Here is a 21,813-nt window from a genome sequence, read left to right on the forward strand (position 1 = left end):
GGTGCGTCCTCTCCATGGTGGGGCAGCAGACAAGGTCCCCAGGAACGAAAGGGCTCCCCAAGGTCACCAGCGGCACCACCGGGGAGGCTTCCGGGCTTCTCGGGACTGTGCTGGTTGACCCTGCCTCGTGGACGCGGCTCTGCAGCCACCGCATCGTGTGGAACGTGAGTGTCCAGGCGGCGGGGGCGGAGCTGCAGAGCCCCGGCCAGCGCACCCTGACCCCTGGCAGGCCCCAGCCCCTGGCTCCCGGCCCCACACTGGCCCCGCTGCCCCCTGCTCCCCGGGGCTGCTGCGTCTTTGACTGGGCCACTGTGGCCAAGCCCCCTGCCCCCCCACCCAGTGCTGTTTTTAAGATGAGTCGCACATTTCCCCTTCGCGGACGTGCTCTTGGCTCCGGGAGCGTCGCCTCCAGCCGGCCAAGGCTTGTTCACCACGGTCTGTCTTGAATTCTCCCGCCACCGACAGAAGCTGCGCTTTGCCCCCTAGATACGGGAGAACAAGCTTGGGGACACGTCTGCCCCCGAACTTCTGGGCTAGCTCGAAGGGATTTGCTCCAGCATCGAGGTTTAGGTGCCATTTGGGATCCGAAGCCCTGGCCGATGGGCCGGCATCAGCGGCAATAATAAAAGGTTTCTAGAATTTTCTCCCTTGGAAAGTCTGAGTCACTGGGTGCACATGGGGAAACTGCTGCTCTGTGATTTTTAAGCCCTTTTTCCTGCAGTGAGGTTCTTTGTTCCAGTGACCCTGAGAAGTTGAGAAAGGTGGCGGGCGCTCCGGGAGAGCGGGGTGCCCAAGCCCGAGGCCGGAGCCACCTTGGGGTCCCCGGAGCTGGACACTGGAGGGTGGAGACGCCCCGGCAGGCGCTGGGGCCGTGACTCAGCTGTCCTCCTTCCGTCCCTCTGAGCGGTCAGTTCCCAGCAGCTCCCAGAGGAAGCACTGGGCGCCTCCCGGGCGCAGGCACAGGCACCTGCAGGGGCTCAGGTCCAGCCGCGGGGCCCCCTGGATGCTGGGCTGGCTCTGCGGGGTGCTCACGGGGGTCCTTCTCGTTTGCACTTCTCTTGTATGCAGCGTCCCGTCCGCGGTGTGGGAAGGTGACTGTGCACTAAGGAAAGCCTCGCCGGGAGCTGCGCGCATCTGTGTGCCGTGGAGGAAGCGCCGCTTACTCCGCTCTTGCTAGTAAAGGGTGCGTCCCTGAATAATTCTCCTATAAAAGCGCCTCCAGGAAGCTCCGGGCTGGCTCTCGGCCAGTTCCCGTTGAATCAGCGTCAATAACAGCCTCCCCGGAGGTGGGGGCCCCAGGGGGCGAAGACGCGTGTGTCCAGGGGGTGGGTGCGGGGAAGGGCCACCCCCCCCCCCGGCCCCGGTGGGGAGCAGGGGAGGCGCTTCCCGGCCCCTCTCCCGTGTCCTCAGGCCAGTGCCCTGTGAGGCAGGGCCCCGGGTGAGTGGTGTCCGGCTGCTGGCCCGAGGGGAGCCCCGGGGGAGTCCTCCCGGCAGCGCAGATGTGCAGTGAGCCCCCGTGGCCCCTGCTACCTCCCCCAGGCGGGCACGTCTGGGGAGCGGCGGCGCTCCCGGAGCGCTGTGGTGACGTGCCCACGAGTCCAGCAGTTTTGCCGCTAATTCTGTGCACTTTCCTGCGGTGTCGGAAGGGAACCGCCGCCACGCCCAAGCCCGGCCATCAGGCCGCGGGGGTGTTGGGGGTCGCTGCACAGGCAGGGCTGCAGTCCCCGCGCAGGGCCCGAGGGTTTCTCTCCAGCAGCTCAGGGCTCCTGCTGGACGCGGCCCGACCACTGGCCATGTGTCGCCGGGGCCGCAGAGTCTTCTGGGGGGGCCCCGCCTGCGGCGCTGCCCCGACGGCGGGTGGTCTCCTCTGGCCTGGGCTGGGGGAGGGCTGTCCCTCGCCAGCGCCCCTGCTCCCTCTGTGAGTGTCCCAGGGAAGGGAAGCAATGTTGGTGGCAACTCTCGGACACCGAGGAGCGGCTCGGCCGTGAGAGAAGCCGGCGGCCCTGGCTGGGGCCACCGAGTGCCTGGCCCGCGGTCAATGGTTTCCACGAGCAGGACGCTTGGTGGGTTGAGCTCAGTGAGCAGTAGAATCCGGAGGGTCAGGACTGGACTACAGCAGCAGCTTCTGGATCGTTCTGCCTGTTGAAGCGGCAGACTGGCCCTCCGGAGCGTGTTGCTCGCCCAGGCCAGCCACGCCTGGGCCGCCCGGGCCCCGCGCCCGCTCCCCGCCGCCCACACCCCCTGCGCTCCCGCCCGGCAGCCTCCTCGGAAATGCCTGTCGGCCTCCGGAGACACGGGCACACGTCCCCAGCGCACGCGAGGCCGCGTCAGACGCGCCTCGTCGCCTTCCGGCTGGGGATTAAATTAGAAACAATTTTCTCGAGGCTTGATCTGCCCGCGGAGAACACGCGCCGCGTTTTAGGTGTGTCCTGTTCTCAGCTTGGCCTCCCCGAGTGACCGTGTGTGACTCAGTGGGGGTTTCTCCGGCCCAGCCGAACCTCTGCCCACTGCAGGCTGCGCCAGACTGGCCTGTGGCTGGTCCAAGGGCCCTGGGGGAGGGGGGAGTCCTGCGGGGGGACCCAGGGGAGGGGGAGGGGCCCTTGAGAGGGAGGGGTACAGGTCCCCCCTCCAGGCTGGCCACACCCAGAGGCCGTTTCTGAGGGTGCAAGTGCCTGGTCAGCGTTCAGGTCTCACTGACGCTGCAGGCCGGGGCTGGGAGGGAGTGTGCGTGCGCGCGAGCCGGCGTGCCTGCAGCAAGTGTGTGTGCACGTGCGTGTGTGAGCGAGTCTAAGCGTGTGTGTGTGGGGTGTGCGTCACCCGGGCAGGGCTTGGGGTCTGGTGTGATAGGTGCAGGCGTAAAGGAAGGAACTGGCATTGAGTCTGGATTTTTGGCCCAGCCCCTTGAGGAGGGACCTCGCTGGGCAGGGGCAGGGCAGGGCAGGGGTGGGGCTGGGCTGGGCAGGGGCAGGGCAGGGGCTGGGCAGAGCAGGGAAAGGGCAGGGGACAGGGCAGGGGCAAGGTAGGGGCGGGGCTGGGCAGGGCTGGGGGTTTGGGGTAGGGCAGGGCAGGGCAGGGGCAGGGCAGGGCAGGGCAGGGCTGGGCAGGGCAGGGCAGGGCAGGGCTGGGTAGGGCAGGGCTGGGTAGGGCAGGGCAGGCAGCCTCCTGGCTCCCTAGGGGCTGGGCCCGGGGTGCCGGGGTGGCTGGGGCTCCGCAGGACCCCGTCCGCTCTCGCCCCTCCCCGGGGAGGCCCGGCCTGCCCGGCGGGCGCTGCACCCTGGCGGGGTGGGGCTCTGCCCGGCGGGGCGCGGGTGCGGCTGTCAGAGCCGGGAGTGTCTGTCGGGAGTGGAGTCCGCGGAGCGGCTCTCGGGAGACCCGGACTGGAGCTGCCGCCGGGCCTGGCGGGGCCGGGCTCCTGGCACCGCGCCGAGGCCCGGGCTCCCCACCGCCGTGGCGCCGCCGGGCCGTGTGTGTCGGGGGCCACGAGCAGACGCGGGGCGTCTCGAGAGGCCTCGGTGCGGACGCGGAGGCGCCGGGCGGGCTCGCGGCGCTGGCGGCGGCCCTGGGCGGGGCTCGGGCCCCTGGAGCGCCTCGACGGCTCTGGGCCCGCGCCGGGGCCCGCCCGGGCGGCAGTCAGGCTTCTGCGCCGAGGCGGGCGGCGCCTCCGGTCCCGGGCAGCAGGTTCGCGCCCTCGGGTTCGGGTTCGCGCCAAATCCCCGCGGCCGCGGCCAGCGCCGGCCCCAGCCCCGGGGGACCCCCCTCGCCCCCGCCCCCCGCCCCGCTACCGGCCGCGCGTTCTCTGGCGCTGTCGCCCGCGGCGGAGGACGGGCCGCCCTGGGCTGCCTCTGGGGGCCTGGCCGTGTGGCCGGCCCCGCGCCCGCCCTGCCGGACCTCGGGGCGCACGCGGCAGGGGCCGGGCCGGGAGCCCCCGGGCTGCGCGACGCCCGCCCGCCCGGGCCCGGGTCCTGCGGCTCCGACGCCGCCCGGCCGCGGCCCGGGCCCGGCCCGCCCTCAGCCGCGGGGGACATGGGGCAGCGCCGGCGCCACGCGGGAGCCTGCGGGAGCCCCCGGCCGCGCCCCCACCACCACCCCGGCCGCGCCCCCCCCCCCCCCCCCGCCACCAACCCGGCCGCGCCCCCCCCCCCACCACCCCGGCCGCGCCCCCCCCCCCCCCCGCCGCCACCACCCCGGCCGCGCCCCCCCCTGCCACCACCCCGACCGCGCCCCCCCCCCACCACCCAGGCCACCACCCAGGCCGCGCCCCCCCCCACCCCCACCTTGCCACCACCCCGGCCGCGGCGGCCTCCCCTCCCCCCGAGCCGAGCAGGCCGGACCGCAGCCCGCAGGCGGGGAGGAGGCGCCTGTGACGGGTCGGGACTGGATGCTCCGGGGAGACTCGGGGACCCCAACAGCATCTGCGAGCGCCCCCCGCAGCGCCGCCGGCCAAGCAGGCCTGGGGGCGGGGCCTGAGCGGGCGGGGCCTGGGTTGGAGGCGGGGCCTGAGGGCGGCAGGGGCGGGGCTGCGGGTGGAGCGGGCCTATGGGCAGAGGGGGTGGGGCGGGGCCTTGTGGGGGAGGGGACTCCGGGCGGGCGGGGCCTGCGGTGGGCGGGGCCGCAGCTCCCCTGTGCCCCCCTCCCCGGGCTCCCCCAGCCGGGTCCTGCGGGAGGCCCCGGCGTCTCACAGCGGCCAGGCCGAGCCGCAGGCCTGAGGGTCAGGGTCACAGTACGGGTCGCCCGCGATGCCCCGTGACTGCCCCACTCTGCCACGCAGGGACTCATCTGCGGCCGCCGTCCATCCCGTCGGCAGAATGGCGGGAAGTGGGGAGTCCGCGTCATGGGGGGCCCTGGTCCTGGCGCGGGGTCGCTGCCAGAATGTTGCAGACACCGGCCCTGGCGGGGCCTTGGCTCAGGGAGTCAGCGACCCGCGCAGGGCGGGGGGCTCGGTGCCCCACCTGCCGGGGCCCATCTGGGCTGCTCCCTGAGGGACAGCGACTGTTTCGGGAGCCCCTCACCCCGCCCCTCTCTCTTCACTGGCCCCCGTTTCCCTACTTTGGAAGTGAGGCTCAGGATGCGCGTTCCCCTCGGGTAATGACTCTCTTTGGGATTTACACAACTCCGGGGGGAGTCCAGCCTGGGGTCCCAGTGCGTCCCCGTTCCCCACGCGGGCGAGCGCGCCGCTGTCCGAGGGCAGCGTCTGTGGGGCAGACTCGGGGCGCCCGCCGCCTGCCCCCTGACTGAGCAGCCACCGGTGCTCAGAAGCCAGGCGTTCTCGTTCCCGAAGGCCGCGGCTGGCCCTAGCTCGGCCTCCCTCCCTCCATCCACCTCGTGTTCTAGAGGCCGGCGCGGGCCGGGCGTGAGCGGACCCGCTGGGGTCGGCCTCCACCGCCCTCCCGCCCGCTGCTGCAGTAAGTGGCTGACAGTGGGTGTGTCGCCTCGAGGCTGTCCAGAGCTGCAAGCCGAGCGGCCATCTGTCCACCACGATGCCATCCACTGCCCATCCAAGGTCACCCCTGCAGAATTCAGTGGGCACTGCTCCCGAGCAAGGCTTGGTGACCAGGCGGCTTCTCTGGGTGATGGGAGGACTTTGGGCAGTTGGTGGCATTCTGAGACCTGGCGCCTCATGTGGGACAGGGTCCAGGAGTCTGGACGCTCCGAGCGGGTGGCCTGGGGTGTGGGTGTGACCACGGGAAGCTTCCTGGGCCCCACGTGTCCCCCCCCCAGGACTAGAGGCGACGACAGCGGAAGTCCTGAGGATCGGCTCTGCGGGACGCCCCCTCGCGAGCAGGGGAGGGTGGTCGTGCGGGGAGGAGCGGGGCGGCTGGCGGGGCTAGCTCGGGCAGCCTCTGAGGGGCAGCGGCTGGAACTCCACTAACTACGGGTTTGGATTTGCGAGATACTGGGGCCCGTCACTCTGTGTCTCACCTGCGAGGTGCTTCCCTGGGGTTCGTGGGCTTCACAGCAGGGGGGCACCCAGAAAGCACCTGCCAAGATGTTAGGGCAGACGTCCTGGGCTGCTGTGTGCCAGCACGCCCTCGTGACCGGGCGCCACCTTAAATGGCAGGCCCGTGTCTGCCGCCTGCGCACTGGAGGAGCTTCGGGTTGACTAGAATTCCTTTTCCAAACGCGCACAAATGTTCATTTCTGCTCCCGGTCAGGCCGTCTGTCCGAGGGCGCCCACTCCTCTCCCGCGCCTGCCCTGAGCCCTCCCTTGGCTCCATGGTGGTCGCTGGCCTGTGCTGAGACTGAGTCCCCGCGGGAGCAGGAGCAGCCGCCCAGGCGAAGGTGCTGTGAGGCAGGCCGAGGGCGCCAGGACTGCGGGGGCAGCCGAGTTCGTCTGGCCTCTGCTTCCATGGCGGCCTCCCGTTTCCCTGGCCTGGCTGGCGTTGTTCCAGGCGTTGGTCAGAGCTGGCAGGGCTCCCCAGTTGTCCAGGAGGGAGGGGGCGGCTCCCCACACTGCCGTGAGCGGACCCAGGCTGGCCTGCAGCGGCCCCGCCCCAGGCTCAGGGGCACAAAATGCTAATAGCCATTTAGCAGACAGGTGCCAAGGGGCCGCCCCACCCTCCCCCACCTCCTGGACTTGGACCCCGGGCAGCGTGGTAGGGCTGGATGGGAGGCGTGCCAAGGATTCCGTGCTGCCGGGCTCCCGCACCCCTGGGCGCTGTCGCAGCTGGGGAGGGGCGGGCCCGGCTGCTCTTTCCCCTGCGCCTGCTCTCCTGCAGCCGGAACCCAGCAACAGCTGAGACACGCCGTCCCCTAGATGGGTGCTCTGTGACTCCTGCCCCTAGATGGAAGGACCCCAGGGCGGAGCCAAGCCGTGGAGAGCGGCAGGGTCCCCTCTCGAGACCCTGATCTGGGTTGACTTCTGCCCAGCCACTCCCACCCCAGGGCTGTCCTCAGGCCCCCTCCCCACTGCCACCAGCAGTGCAGGACTGGGCGCAGGGCCCTGGAGGGGGCACGCAGGGGGACACGATCATGGCGCTCAAGCTCTGTCCACCCCCGGGCAGAGCCAGCCTCACAGGCCGGGAGCGGACACCCCGCGGCGTCCCCCATGGCTGCAGCCGGCTTTCCTTCCTCCTACGCTCTGTGCTCCTGCGGGGACCCCTCTGTGGGGCAGGCGGTGTCGGGGGCCAATGGCGCAGGCCCCCCGTCCTGCCACTCTTGGTACCTTGCCTGCCCGACAGAGGGAGACAGGGCTACGGACGGCCCGAGATGTGGGGGCGGACGGGAGGGGCTGGGGCGCCCTGTCACTTGGCCTTGCTGGGGCCGCCTGCAGACCGGGTGGACGCTGCCCACTCTGAAGCTGGGCGCCGCTGACACCGTGGGCCAGGCGGGGGCTGGCTGCTGGGGTCCGAGCTGGGGCCAGCGGGCTCTGTGTCACCCTGGCGGGTGGCCCTGGCAAACAAGGGGCGCTGCAGCCTGTGCCCGGCCCTCCTGAGGGTCCCGGGGGCCAGGCCCTGGGGTCGGCCTGAGGCAGGCGGCTGGTGTCCGGAGGGCGGCGGGCTGGGTCTCGCCTGCTCCTGTGGTGGCCGCTCTCCTCACCTGCCTGGTTTCTTCCCCGCCCCCCCAGTTCTTGCGAGTGGACCAAGACAAGGACAAAGACTGCAGCCTGGACTGCGGGGGCGCCCCGCAGAAGCCCCTCTGCGCCTCGGACGGCAGGACCTTCTCATCTCGCTGCGAGTTCCAGCGCGCCAAGTGCAAAGACCCCCGGCTGGAAGTCGCCCACCGGGGCAGCTGCAAAGGTGGGCGGCGCGGCCAGCCGGGTTGTGTGGCCCTGGGCACTGGGTCCTGCCGGTGCAGCCGTCGGGAGCGTGTCCGTGATGGGGGCGTGGCTTCCGAGTGCTGGGCGTGGTCTCTGTCTGTGGGCGTGGCCTCGGGCAGGTGGGCGTGGCCTCGGGCGGGTGGGCGTGGCCCCTGGGCGGGCGGGCGGGCCCCAGGCGGGTGGGCGAGGCCTCGGGCGGGCCCCAGGCGGGTGGGCGTGGCCTCGGGCGGGTGGGCGTGGCCCCGGGCGGTGCCGTCGCGGGGCGGCCGGGCCGGGGCGGCGGGTCCAGGGGCCGCACGGCCACTCCGGGCCCCGGGCGGCGCGGCCCGGGCTCCGAGCGCCCTCGCCCCGGAGGCCCGGCGCCCCCTGACGCGCGCGTCCGCAGACGTGTCCCGCTGCGTGGCCGAGAGGAAGTACACGCAGGAGCAGGCGCGGCGGGAGCTGCAGCAGGTGTTCGTGCCCGAGTGCCGCGAGGACGGCACCTACAGCCAGGTGAGCCGGCGCCGCGGGGGGGGCGGCCGGGTCGCGACCGCCCGGCCCCCGCGGCGAGGCCTGACGCGTCCAGGCCGGGGTGGGGGGCGCGGTCAGAGGAGGCGCCACACCCGGTGCGGGGCCCCCTCCAGGGCTGGGAGCGTGGGGCGCAGCCCCCACCCGGCCCCTTGTCCAGAGACGCCCGGCCCAGGCGGCCCAGCGGGCGCCGGCGCCGTCCCGCCCGCAGCGGCACATCCGTGCCGGCTTCACCCCAGGAGCTCGCCCAGCGCAGGCGGGCACCCCGGACCCCGGACCCCGGGACCCGGTCCCAGCACCGCAGCGCGGCCGCTGCCGTGTCCCGCCCTGCCCTCAGCCCGGGGCTCGCCTCCGAACCCGGGGAGGCGGCTGGTCACTGACCTTCCCCTGCGGCCGAAGCGCAGCCTGGGAGGGCGCCCCGCCCTGCTGTGTCCACTGCCCCGCCCCGGCCACCCACGCCCCGCCTGGGCACCCCAGCCTCGCCCGGAATCCCCATGGCGTCGCAGTGTGGGCTTCTTTTTGTACATCATCACCTGCCCTTTGAAGGGGGAGCGAGATGTGGGGGCGCGCAGGGGAGGCAGCGCTAGAAGGGGAGAGAGCCAGAGACGGAGACTCAGCAGCTGGGGACCGGGGCCGGGGCGGGGGTGCCGGGCCCTGGCTGGCGGCCGGGGCGCCTCACGGCCGCGAGGGCAGACCCTGCAGAGTGGGGCGCAGCGGGCAGGGGCTCCTGGGGTGGCCGGGGGCTTCCTGTGGGTGCTCTGGGCCCCTAGTCAGGGTCTCACCCCAGCGGCCTGAAGCCCTGGCCTCCTCGGGCCCTGGACGGTGCAGAGCTGAGGTGGTGGCCGCGCCTCACTGCCCTGTCCTCCCCGCAGGTCCAGTGTCACAGCTACACCGGCTACTGCTGGTGCGTCACGCCCAGCGGGCGGCCCATCAGCGGCACCGCCGTGGCCCACAAGACGCCCAGGTGCCCAGGTAAGTCCCCTCGTCCGCTGCCGTCTCACCTTGGAATTCAGGGACGGCTGTCTGGGAGGGGGCGTGGGCCGCGTCCAGGAGCCGAGAGCCCGCGGGCACCTGTTTCTGGAAACAACCACAGGGGCGCAGGGGCCGGGGGCGTGAGCACAGGCTGGCTGGGGCTGAAGAAGGGCAGGTTTGTGGCCCTGTGCGCGTGGGCTGGCGAAGGCGGGGCGGGCTGCGTCTCGGGGGCTGGTCCCTGTGTCGGGCACGAGGCCTGGAGGCGCCGCCGCGACGCCGGCAGAGCAGCTACAGAATGGCCTGTTTCACCAAAAACGCTTTGAACGAAAGCAGCTTGTGTGAAAGCAGTTTGTGCTGAGTTTCGATTAATTTCTCGGAAGCGCTGTCGGCCCCGCGAGAGGCTCCGGGCGGGTGGGAGCCCTCGGGCCTGCGGGTTCAGCCACGCAGCCGGCTCGGGTGGCCCTGGCCTCCACGTCGTGGAGCGCACCCCCGCACGTCCCCGGTTTCGGCCTCGGGTCCGGCCCCCCACCCTGTGCAGCGTGGGGGTCCAGCTCGTGGCTCCCAGCTCCGGTGGCAGCAGGACACGGGTGGCAGGGGCGCGTCTGGGTGGTGCCCACCTGTCCAGGGGCTGGCCAGCGGCCAGGGCCAGGGGCTCCCTTAGCGGGATTAAAACACATCCGAGTGCTTGTTTCTGCACAGAGACACTTGTTTTTAAGAACCATTTTGTCATCCACGCAGAGCTCGGTCTGCGGCTGCTCTGGGGCCCCAGCGGCCGGCCCCTCCCAGCCCCCCCCAGGTGGCTGTGTGTTGCGTGGGCGGGAAGGCTCCTGGGGGCCCTGGCTTAGTCTGGGGGTGCTGAGGCCCACCCCCCCGCACGGTTTCCTGCCTTTCCCGAGCCCAGCGTCCAGGAGGCCAGTCCTCGCCCCCAGCTGTCCACGAGGAAGCGCTTCCGCTGCCCGCTGTTGTGCTGCGATGCTCTCAAGAGCGAGGACGGACTCCCTCAGCCTCCAGAGCCTGCGTCCCGGGGACGCCGGGCAGCGCCGGGCAGCCCGCTCCGCGACTCAGGTCCCGCCTCGGGGGCTGCTGCCGAGGGGCCGCGGCTCCGTCCGCGCGGTTTTCTTTCCCGCTCCTCGGAGCAGATTCAGCCACGAGGAAGCAGGAGGGCCGGCGCCCGGGCAGCGTCTGGAGAGGGGAGACCGGCCGCCGCGGAGCAGGAGCCCCCGCCCGCGCGTGCGCGCCTCTGGGTTGTGTTGTTTAAGATTTGTTTTTTGATTCATTGAATTTTTTCCTTCCACCTCTGTCCCCGGAGCTCTCCCGCCACGCCTCGCCGAGCACCCCCCCCAGCCCCTGCGTCTGCCGGTCTTGCCCCCCCTTGCTGGAGGCCTCAGCTGCCCGTTGAGACTCTCCCTGGCCTTTCGCGGCGTCTCTAGGCCCCACAGAGCAGCGCGGCCCTCGGCGGCGCTCGTTTTCCTTCTGATGATTTCGGCCGGTGTCACCCCTCGGCTCCGTCCGTGTCCCTGCGAGGGGGGTGTCTTTTCCGATCGCTGAGCAACAGCCCGCTGTGTGGCTGCACCACGGCTCTTGGGTCCGGGCGCCTGTTGGGGGCGTTTGGGGGTTTCCGTGTCTTGGCTGCTGTACCTGGGGCTGCAGACACGGGCGAGCAGGCTGCCCCGGGCTCGTGCGTGTCCGTGGGGAGGTGCCTGGACGGGGTCGCTGGGTCGCGTGGTAGAGCCGCGTGCACTGCTCAGCGGGACCCCGCGGGCTCCCCGCCGTGACCGGCCGGTCTCCCTCTGGCCATGGGAGAGGCTCCTTTTGCTCCACACCCTCTTGCCGGCGTCTGCTGCTTCGGTTGCTCTCCTGACGGGGCCTTCCTGCTGCAGCGGGTGGGGGGGGGGGGCTTGAACGCACTTTTACTATTTTCAAGCGCTTCTGTTGGCATCCGTCCACGGCCCCGGCAGGGTGTGCACTACCCATGCCAGGCTCGTGGCCAGCGGTCAGGCCCGGCCCAGGACTGGCCTTCGGGCAAGGGCGTCCTGGGGTGCCAGGGGCCGAGCGCCGTGACCGCCGGTGGCTGCGCCGGGAGCAGATGGCGCGGCCCCGCGGCCCCTCCGCCCGTCACCTCCTCGCTTCCCTTCCAGGCTCTGCGGGTGAGAAGATGCCGCAGCGGGAAGGCGCGGGCAGGGAAGGTAAGCGCCTCGGGACGCGTTCCCGGGATCCAGACTGTGCCTGAACCACCTGTGAAGTCAAAGCTGGAAACACGCAGGACGTGACTCCCCGCCTGCCCGCTCACCCAGCACACGCTCGGCCAGCTGCGCGGGTGCGGACGCGCTCGGGCGCCCGCGGGCCGGGAGAGCTGCTTGGCCCCAGGGGCCGCGGGGTGCCGGCGGGCGTGCCCCTGCGGAGAGCAGGCCAGGCCTGGTCCCCCGCCGCTCGGCCTCTCCGGGGCTCCGGGCGCTGGAGGGAGGCGGCTCGCCCGCCAACGGGGCTGGGGCGCAGGAGAGCCGGGGCCGGCCGCCAGCCCCTCCCCAGCCCCTGTGCCCGGGCCTCGGGCCCTGCCGCTGCTGGGCGCCCACCCTCTCCTCGCCAGCACCCTGTGCCCTCCGAGACCCACCTCTGCGTGCACCTTGTGGGCCTGGTGGTCGGAGTCGCTGTCCTGGGGTACTCAGAACGCCGCGTGCCAGCACCCCAGGCGGGAGCCAGCACAGGGCCCAGCTGACCCCCAGTGACCCCGCCCCCCGCGGGGCGGCCGACTGCTGGGAGATGGGGCGGCCCGGCAGGGAGCCACCACCAGGCGGGAAGCCGGTAGGCGGGACATTGAGGGAGGGCGGCCTGGGCTGGAACCCCTGCCCTGCTGGGTGGGCCTGTCTGCATTTTTCAGAGAAAAGCACAATATTCCTGATTAGAAAACTTCACTGGCAGTGGAAAGGCAGGAGGAGACGGAAGGAGGGTGTCCCCCACCCTCAGGGCTCCAGCTGCAGCCGCCACAAAGCGAAACCAACAGTGGGGACCGGGCTGTGGCTGGGAGGGCGGGAGGACGGTCAGCTCCTGCCTGGGTGGCGCACTGAGGCCGGGACACGCTGCCCCTGAGACAGCCAGTCCTGCCAGACAGGCAGCCCAGCCCCTGCGGCGGGGCCGGTGCCCGCGGTGGCTCTCCCAGGGCCGAGCCCAGAGGCACCAAGGGTGGCCAGGGTGGCCGGGGGTGGCCGGGGGTGGCCAGAGTGGCCGGCCCAGCACGTGGCCTCTGTCCCGCCTTTTGGTATTTCCCTGGAAAGAGCTTGTGGGGGGCTTTGTGTTTGCTCTGCAGACAGCCGGGTGGTGACCAGCACCCGGCCCTGCCGTGCCCCTGGTGACGCGTGGTCAGGGACTGGGGCAGGAGTTGGGGGTCCTGGGGGCCACCAAGTGCCCTGACCAGCCTGCTGGGGAGCAGCTGGGTGCTCCTCACCAAGCCTTTCTGTCCATCCCAGAACCCTAAAGCTGGGGAGCCCACGGCGTTCCCCGTGTAGTCCAGTGGACTGGTCACCAGTGGCTGTGCCCTGAGTGGTCAGCTGCTGCCCCCTCACCGTCCCACCCACGGGCCTTCCCTGCACAGAGCGGGGCCACGCCCTGCTCTCCACCTAGGTAGAGGGGCCCCCAGGGGCCTTGGCCCCCACTCCCCCCCAGCACTGCCAGCCCCTTCCCGGCAGCGTCTGGACCCAGTTCCTGCCTTCCTGCCCCGCCTCCACCTCATCAGACCCGGCGCGGCCCGGTTTAGAGCCCCCGACATGGTGAAGCAGGAGCCTCCTCTGGGGAGTGTGCACCGGGGCGTCTTGTGGGGGTCCCGCGGGGGGTCCTGTGGCGAGGATGCAGGGGTCTGTGGGGTCCTGCGCCCCCACCCGACACTCACTCTCCCGGTTGTAGTCTCCTTGCAAACCTTTTCCCTTCTGAATTCAGATGATGCCTCAGCCCCAGCACTGGAGACCCAGCCCCAAGGAGACGAGGAAGGTGAGCGGGGCGGGCCCGGGGCGCGGGGTGGGCCTGGGCCGCGGCTGCGGCTGCGCAGCCCGGTGAGGTGGAACTGCATGGAGCCGGCACGGCGGCCCGACCCTGCTGCTGGCGCTGGTGAGGGCAGCCCATCTGGGAGCCACGCAGGCCGGCCCCTCCCTCGGCCTTGGAGCCGGCGGTGTGGACGTTTGCCAGGATCCCGGCTGGGGCGGCCGCCCGGGGAAGGGAAGCGCCTCGCAGGTGGGTGGGAGTGACAGGCCGTGGGTGTGCGCCCCGCCGGGCGGCCCCCAGCCCCACCCACTGCAGCCCCCGGACCCCCAGACTCCTCCCCGTGGCGCCCCCCTCCGTCCTGCCGCCGTGGCCCTCAGGCCCTGGGCCCCAAGCAGCCCCGACCCGGCCACACGCGACCTCGGCCCCGCTGCCGCGGGGACCCCAGCCACCCGGTTTCCGCCCTTGGGCCGTAGCACAGACACGTCTTTAAGCTGTTTCAGGCAAAACCGAGCCTCACAAAGGGTCACTCCTCGAGGGACAGGCCCTTCCCGCTGGGAGAACCCCCAACACCCGCCAGGGCGCGTGGGGCGCGGGTGCTGGCAGCTCCCACCGTTGGCTGTGAATGAGGAAGGAAAGAAAAAAACATTCTAGAGCGTCTCTGGGTCACTATTTCCTGAGTCACCCCCACCTGCGAGCCTCCGGGCGCGGCTCCACCCCAGGCTCCGGGGTGCTGACCGCTGCCCTCCCCGCAGATATCGCCTCCCGCTACCCCACGCTCTGGACGGAGCAGGTCAGAAGCCGGCAGAACAAAACCAGCAAGAACTCAGGTGAGCGGGCCCGGGGCTTCCAGGGCCCCCCTGGGCCCCCCACAGCCCTCCTCCCAAGTACCCTCCCCGCCTCCCCGCGGCCACACAGGGTGGGGTGCGGTCGCCCCCTGGCCTGGTGGCCTGCCTGGGAGCCGCGCCCACTCCTGGGGGCTGGCGTGTCCACCTTCAGAGTGACTGCCGAGCGCTGTGCTGGGCCGGGGTGGCCGTGCCGCCGGGGCTCGCGGCTGGGTGCCCGCGGGGCCTGCGGTCTCGCTGGTGGAGGCTTGGCGCCGTCTGCCTTTCCCAGCACACCCAGGCCTCCCCGGAAGAGGGCGTCTTCCAGGCTGGAAGCAGCTCTGGGGAGCACAGGCTGGGGACGGGGTGACCCCGCCGGCCGCCTGGCCAGTTCTGTGGCCTGTCACAGCAGGTCCGCGGCGTCCTTCGAAGTGCATTTTTAGCATCCGTGGAACAAAACCACAGGGCTCAGCGTGTGCCGGCCGCTGGGAGTGGCCGAGTCGCCGTACCCCCATTCTGGACATGCCCTAAATGTCCAGGCCCCAAGACAGAGCCCACAGGGTGGGGGTGGCCACTGGCACTGCCCTCTAGGCCCAGGGGACGGCGCGCAGGCCAGCACCCCGTGACACCCCCGCACCGGCCAGCCTCTCCCAGCGCTCCTGCTGTGGCCGGTGGGCCGAGATGCGGCAGGGAAAGTCCCGAGGCCCGACCGCCTGGGAGGACGGGAGGCCTGAATCCAGCTCAGAACAACGTGCGGTCAGCGAGCACTGCCCAGAGCTGCCGCTTTGTGCAGGCGACTCCAGTGCTTAGCAGGACAGCAGCTCGGCCCTCACCAGCCCCAGCAGGGCCTTCTGGCCGCCCCTCGCTGGCACCAGGTTGTCGGCCTGCGGGGATCCGTAGCTGGAACTGACTGGTACAGCAGCCCAGCTCCCCGTGCAGCCTGGCCACCCGGGGCTGCGTCTTGCCGCTGCCCTGCTCCGTGGCCGGTCTGAATCAGCCTATGGGAGCGCAGCTGGAGGACCCCCTGGCCGGCAGGGCCGCGTGAGTGACCGGGTCACTCAGCCGGGTCAGGCAGCCGCTGTGGGCAGACAGAGCCTCTCCCAAGGGCGCCCGGTCTGAGCAGACGCCTTCCCGCGCCCACTGCGTGCCCACCGCGGTCAGCAAGGCTTCCAGGTCAGGGAGCCGCGTCTAATTGATACCTGTAAAGGAGGCTTCCTTACACTTGCCCGGCACGTGGGCAGAAGCGGGCAGCTTGCTGGCCCGGCTCCCGGACTGCCTGTTTGTGGCCGCTGGCCTGGCAGAGGCTCCCTTGCTCCCACCGAGGGCTGTGTGTCAAAGTCCAGTGTTAGTTTTGTCACCAAACACACCGGCCAGGATGCGCTGCGCACGTGGGCGCCCCTGCGCGTCTGTGGGCAGCTCTGCCGGAGGGTGCTCCTGGCGGAGGACAGAGGGCTTCCCCAGAGGGACAGAGGGGGCCGGGGGCGGCCACAGGCGGGGCGTCGCGGGGCGTGGTGGGGCGTCGCGGGGCGTGGGTGGGAGGGCAGCACATCCCACAGGACCCTCCCGCCCCTGCCCTGCGGTGCCAGGCGTCGTGGCTTCTTTGTTCCAAAACAAACCCCAGGGAAGGACAGAAACGCGTGGCCCCTGAGGGGCAGGCCCGCGTGGGACAGCGGCCTGCACTGGATGGGCTGGATGAGGCTTGGACAAAGGCGGATGCTCCTTGTAGTGCCGGGAAGGCCCCTGAGCAGGCTTCCTATGATCCGGGCAGACGGGATGAAGGAGAGTCCTGGAGCCCTTGGTGGCTTTTCAGGCTTTTATTGAGCTGTTACATGTAGCGCAGCAACCAGGCAGGGGTGGGGGGGCCGGGACCCCGGCAGGCCCCCAAGCCCGCAGCAGGTCTTCACTCTGGGCTTCTCCGGCTTCTTTCTCCCTCCTCTCCCCTGCCTGCCTCCTGCCTCTGCTGCTCCTGGCGGACGTCTCAATACTGGACATCTCAATACTGCGCCCACGGCCCACGAAGTAAACCGCACAGCTTACAACAACGTAACAACCGCAGGTGCCCATCAGGCAGGGCGATCCTAATGGTGGGAGGGCAGAAAAGCCTGAAAACCATCTGCCCTACAATCCACCCCCTCGGGGTTTTCTGCCATACAGGCTCCGTGTAGGTTATATAGGGTCTTCCCTTAGCAAACGTAAACACTGCAGCCCTGGCCCACAAAAGAAAAATAAGCAATACAACAGAACACAAATAAGTCCAGGCAGGACACCAACCTAGTGGCAGAGGACAGGGTTACTGGCACCAGCAGATGATCCACCACTCCTGCTGCCCAAGGCACTGCTCATGGGAGGGGGGCACTTGGGCATCTGCCGTCCCACACCAGGGGCTGTCAGGCTTCCCGGCCTTCTCCGGCTGTGGTCTCGGTCACAAGCCACACCACATCCACGCCCAGGAGGCGCTCACTCTTGGACTGGCGATTCTGTACTCTGAGGGTAATCGCCCGATCCTCAGGTTCTGTCTGCGGTCGCTCCAACACTTGGCTTTCACAGCCGCCAACGCGACACGCAGACCCCTGCACTCAGGCCAACCCACGGCACAAGCACCTGGGTCGGGGACCCGTGGATACAAGCTCCACATGTGGCCTCTCTTGGGTCCCCTCTTCGGCTGTGGGCTCCACCACCAGCCACGTTCCCCACCGTCCCCCAAGGACGGGTTCCTCAGCTCCTCACCCTCACTCAGCAATGAGCAGGGCGTCCCCCACAGGTGATTTTAAGAGACTCACTGGCCTTCCTCAGCTTACTTGGGCTGCTTAACAGCCGCTCAGGGCTTTCCAATCTCAGCACCAGCTTTTGCCTTTCTAAGTTGGCTTTTTTCCTCTGCCTGGCTGCTGGGCAGTGCACAGGCTGCTTTTGACCATCAAGGCCCACTGGCCACCCCCAGATTCCCATCTCCTGGGATGCACAAACAATACCATCCACCCTCAGGGTCCCCAAAACACCATTACCCTGCCAAAGTTCCTCCGCCTTCTGGAGGGATTGTCAGTCCAAGTCCGTCCATTGTTCCTCGCATCAGCACTTGGCGAGCTCCGAGTCATGGTCCTTCTCCCCCAATGATTTTGCTGCCTCAGGGGTCGTGGGCTGATCCTCGTGGGCCGTCTCCTCCTCCACGCGAGGTCTCATCCCACAGCTCCCGAACCTTGTCCACCTCCTGTGCTCCTGCAGCGTCTCTAGCTCTTCCAGCAGCTCCTGGACTCTGGTCACCTCCCGTGCTGCCATGGCACATCCAGCGTTGTCACAGGCTCACCGTCTGCTACTCCTCAGTCCCTCCTGAGGTCTTCAGAGGGCTCCATACCCGTCTGCTTTGAATCATCCTGCCCACTACGCCAATTGTAGGCGTAGTCAGGGTGGCCACAGAGCAGGTTTCTTTATGATTCAGGCAGACCTAGAGCCCTCGGTGGCTTTTCAGGCTTTGTTGAGCTTTTACATGTAGAGCTGCAACCAGACACACAGCAGGCAGGGGTGCCAGGGCAGGGGTGCCAGGGATGCCAGCGGGCCTCCAAGCACCTGGCAAATCTTCGCCCTGAGTTTCTCTCTCCTGGGTTCTCTGCTGCCTCTGCTTCCCTTGGCAAATACCTCAATACTGCCGCCGTGGCCCACACAAGTAAACAGGTAACTTATAACAATATAACAAACGCGAGCACCCCATCAGGCAGGGCAACCCCAATGGCAGGAGGGCAGAAAAGCCTGAAAACCATTTACCCTGCACTCCTCCTCCTGCCTCCTTGGCCAGGACAGTGGCCTCCCGTGTGCCTCCCTCTGCCAGGACGGTGCCCTCCCTCGTGCAGACCCCAGCAGACCATGTCAGTGTGCGAGGCTGAAAAGTGCTTTCCCTAAGAGTGTGCCCCCAGCCCCCATCAACATGAGGCTGATGGTCTTTACCTTCCTGACACCCGGTATGTCCAGTTTGACTTGCGCTCAGCAGGCGAGGAGATGGGTACCCCTGGACCCCTCACCCATGGGGCTTGGCGGGGCTGTTTCCAGCTCCGAAAGGCCACACGCACATCTATTAAGCACAAATCGAGCGGTGCGCTCTCTGCGGCACCCCTGGCATCCCCAGACTCCTGCCTCTTCCCTTTAAAGCAGCAGATGCTGAGGAAGAGGGCACAGGTCAGGGTTGGCTGGACAAGTCGCCGCTATCCGGGAACCGGGCTCTGCTCAGGGCAGCAAACTCCCGCGTGGCCTCTGGAGCCTGCAGAGAACAGACACTCTCTGCAGGGCAAAGTATTTTAAACAACATGAAACAGCACAGAACAGCTTCCACAGGAACTGAGGATCCCAGCGGGGCGGGTGCGCCTGGTCTGGCGTGGGGCCGCCTGGTAGGAGGCTGGCCAGGAAGCTCCCGTGGGCGTGGGGCCCTGACCTGCCAGGGGCCGGGTTTGTCCCGAGGGTTTTTAGCCGTCAGCGTCTCTGGTGAGGACCAGGCTGTCGCCGTATAACCTTTTACCAGCGCCGCCCGGCCCTGTCCTGCCCGCAGCCCCGCCGCCCCGGTGTGGCTCCACCTCCTTCGGTGGGTGCTGGGGTCCCGCTGTGGGTGCTGTTGTAGCTGGAGCCCCTGGGCCTGGACCCCCAAAATGACATTTCACACCAGAGAAGAGTCGTTAGCTTTTGACGTTTGTGGGGTCGACCTACACTGGGGACTCTCACAATGTTTGAGGGGAAAGGGCCAGGCTCTCCAGGCCAGGCCTGAGATTTGAAGTCCAGGGGCGCCAAGGGCAGAGACGGCAGGCCCTCGGGCTCAGGGTCGCCTCCAGGGCTTCTCCGAGGAGCTGTGGAGCCCTGGGGAGCCAGGCTCCCGGCAGCCTCCTGTGTGGTGGGCTGGGTCTTGGCAGTGCCCCCTGGGTACACTGACCCCCGCCCCATGCAGGACACTGGGGCGCTGGCAACCCGGGGTCTGGATGGAGAAAGCTGGGGTGCCCCCTGGGCCGCCCTGCATGGCTGGCAGTGGGGGGGTGGGACACCTGTGGGTCTGGGATAGACGGGTCGCCCCTCCCCACCGCCCTCACTGCGCCCCTCCCAAGGCCACGGTGCCCTGGACAAGGCGGGCAGCCCTGGCTAGGGCGTGGGGACCAGGCGGGACTGGCGCCCGCTGGCTTCCCGGGCGCGGGGAAGTGCGCTCTGCGTGGGCGGTGCCGGCCTGGCCGCGCAGCTGTCCAGACCCGGAGTTGGCGGGGCTGTGGGTCCCCTCTCCCTGGAGCGGCCACGCTTCCAGCCCCCTGTGGGGCCCGGGACAGTGTGGGGCCCGGAGAGCTGGCGCCTGCGTCCGCCTGGGACACGCGCCCGCCCTGCGCCCACCCGCAGCCTGTGCGCCCTCCCGGGGAGACGCCTCCCACCCCTTCTGCGCCGCCCAGGGCTCTGCCCAGGCTCCGCGCCCCGCCCCCACTTTTATGGGCCCTCAGTGGAAACATTTTTCTGCTTTACCCAGGGTCAATAGTTTTTGTTTTATTGCACACATTAAAATTTGTGCCAAAAGATAATTATCTTTTGATTCTGCTTTAAATCACAGTAAATTGCCTTCCCCGGGGAAAAATAAGACCAATTATATTTCCCTTCTTCATTTCCAAGTTTGAAAATATTATTTCCCTTTTATCCCTTCTTTCAAGCGTACATGCGATTGCACAAGCATCAAGGTGGCAAGTGGCTCCCTCAGCGCTCAAGGTTGGGGCACTTGGAGAGATCAAAATAGTAAAGTCAGTCAAATGGCCGCTTGGAAACAGGCCGTGAAGGTTTGTCGTCTAAATATCAATCAGCTGCCGAAATCACGCCGCCTCGCTGAACTGGAAAGGAGGGTTTTCATTTCAAACACCCCGTTCTTGGGCTCAGTGTTCACACTGGTGGGGTGACCGGGGGCGGCACTTCAGGGCGAGGCCAGGCAGCAGCAACGGAAGCGAGAAGGTCGGTGGCCGAGGACTGGGGCCCACGGGCCCGCGCCAGGTGTCCTCAGGCCTCGGCGGATCCGGTCACTCTCGAGTGACCTTTGCGGAGTCGCTGAGCAGGGCTCGGCCCGGGGCTGAGTCCAGCGGCCGAGGCTGGTGCCCGCCGCAGGCCGGGGCTGGATGAGGCGCCTCTCTGGGACTGGGGGGGCTGGCGCCCGGCTGGCCTGACACAGCGTGGGTGACCAGAGGGACGTGGTGGCCGCAGCAGTGAGAAGTGGTGAAGGGGCCTCTGGAGCCCGAGAACAGAGCAACACCCCTTAACCTGGGTCGGGGGTGGCCCAAGAGAGCTGAATCTCGAGGCAATGCTGGGGCACTGCTGGGGCACTGCTGGGGCACTGCTGGGCAACTTCGGGGCACTGCTGGGGAACAGGGGTGTCCCCACCCGGAGGGCTGAGGCCCAGGACCTGTCGCTGCACTGCCCTCCCTCCCCGGGGCTGACACGGCCCCGCCGGAGTCCCTGGGCCATCCCCTCTGAGCTTCAGCCCCTCGCTGGCCACCAGGAGCTGCCCGCCAGGCCCGTGCCCGCGTCTCCCGGCGTCTGCCCTGAGTGGACTGGGCCCTGCAGGTACAGGGAGGACTGTCCCTGAGGGGCCGGGGCGTGCACGCGGCTTTGGAGATGCTGGACGGGGGGGGAGGCCGCCTGACAGCTGACGCCGCAGGACCCAGCGCCTGACGCCCTGCGTGGCGGGTCTGGAGCACGTCCCGGCCCGGCCTCTGCCCCGAGGACGCTGCAGCCACCCCACCCCTCTCCCCACACACCCGCCCACGCCCCACCTCGGGCCTGTGACCCCGCCCACAGCCGTGTCCCCGTCGGCTGTGGCCCCCCGGGTGGACTCGAGGGCCCCGTGCCCGCAGCCGGACGTGCCGCACGCAGGCAGCCGCTCTGGCCTGCTCTGCCCGGGCCGCTCGGCCGCGCCCGCCGCCGCCCCTCCTCCGCGCCGGGAGCTCTGGAGGGACCTGGAGCTGCGTTTGCAGCCGCGGCTCTGATTTTGTTTATGTTCACATCTGAGCGCGGCCGCGAGCATGTGGTAACCATTATCAGCAAGGTCTGGGGCACATTTTAATTTTTCTTGTAATTATACACTTGTGTGAATTGAAACACCGAGTTTCTGGAGGGCCCTGCGAGAGAGCCAAGGCCGGGCGCGCCCGCCGGCCCCATCCCACCCTGGGCACACGTCCAGCGCCCACTGCCCGCTCCCCGCTGCCCCTGCTCGGTCCTCAGCAGCGTCCACCCCCCGGGAGGAGGCTGTGGCCCCGCGGGCCGGCTCTGGCACTCGGCCCTGCCCGGGCGTCAGAGGCGCAGCGGCCGGCTGTGCGGGCAGCGCCCGGCCCTCCCCTCCCCTGCGCCTGCCAGGCCCGCCAGGCGAGCCCCAGGCCCGTGCCCAGCTGTTGAGTCGGTGCAGTCACTTCTCGAAGGAGGAAATGCTGTGAAAGAAAAGCGCAAATCACGCGTTTACTGAAATCGGCCTTGTTTCGGGGTGCGCGTTGCCATGGGGGTGTCCCCAGGCAGTGCTCGCGGCTGGGGCTCCGGGCTGCGGTCTTTTTCAGAAACCCCCTCTGGACACTCAGCCCTCGGCCTCCAGGGCCCTCTGGGCGCACAGGCGGCTGCAGCCTCCTCCCCGGCTCCGGCCTCCCTCAGGGCCCCGCCCTGGCCCTGCAGCCACAGTCGCCCTAAAGCCCTTTCGCTGAACACAGTTCACAGTTGGGCTCACACTTGAATTCTGGGGGTGCACAGCACAGGCCTATTCAGTCTGGCCTGGATTTGGGGGTTCTGCATTGAGGTTCTGCGTCAGCT

The 21,813-nt window shown here is 69.4% G+C and overlaps 1 protein-coding gene across 1 annotated transcript in view; it reads left to right on the forward strand.

Moving 5' to 3' along the window:
* Positions 1 to 21,813, forward strand: part of SMOC2 (SPARC related modular calcium binding 2) — a 45,791-nt gene that overhangs the window by 11,480 nt on the left and 12,498 nt on the right. The window contains exons 2-7 of the mRNA XM_054697976.1: positions 7,565 to 7,736; positions 8,142 to 8,248; positions 9,136 to 9,235; positions 11,374 to 11,421; positions 13,166 to 13,216; positions 13,960 to 14,034. Of these exons, the coding sequence (XP_054553951.1) occupies positions 7,565 to 7,736; positions 8,142 to 8,248; positions 9,136 to 9,235; positions 11,374 to 11,421; positions 13,166 to 13,216; positions 13,960 to 14,034 (553 nt within the window). The remainder of the gene's footprint in view (positions 1 to 7,564; positions 7,737 to 8,141; positions 8,249 to 9,135; positions 9,236 to 11,373; positions 11,422 to 13,165; positions 13,217 to 13,959; positions 14,035 to 21,813) is intronic.

Source organism: Talpa occidentalis, unplaced genomic scaffold, assembly GCF_014898055.3.
Source record: "Talpa occidentalis isolate TD23 unplaced genomic scaffold, MPIMG_talOcc4v2.1 talOcc4.2, whole genome shotgun sequence".
NCBI lineage: Eukaryota > Metazoa > Chordata > Mammalia > Eulipotyphla > Talpidae > Talpa > Talpa occidentalis.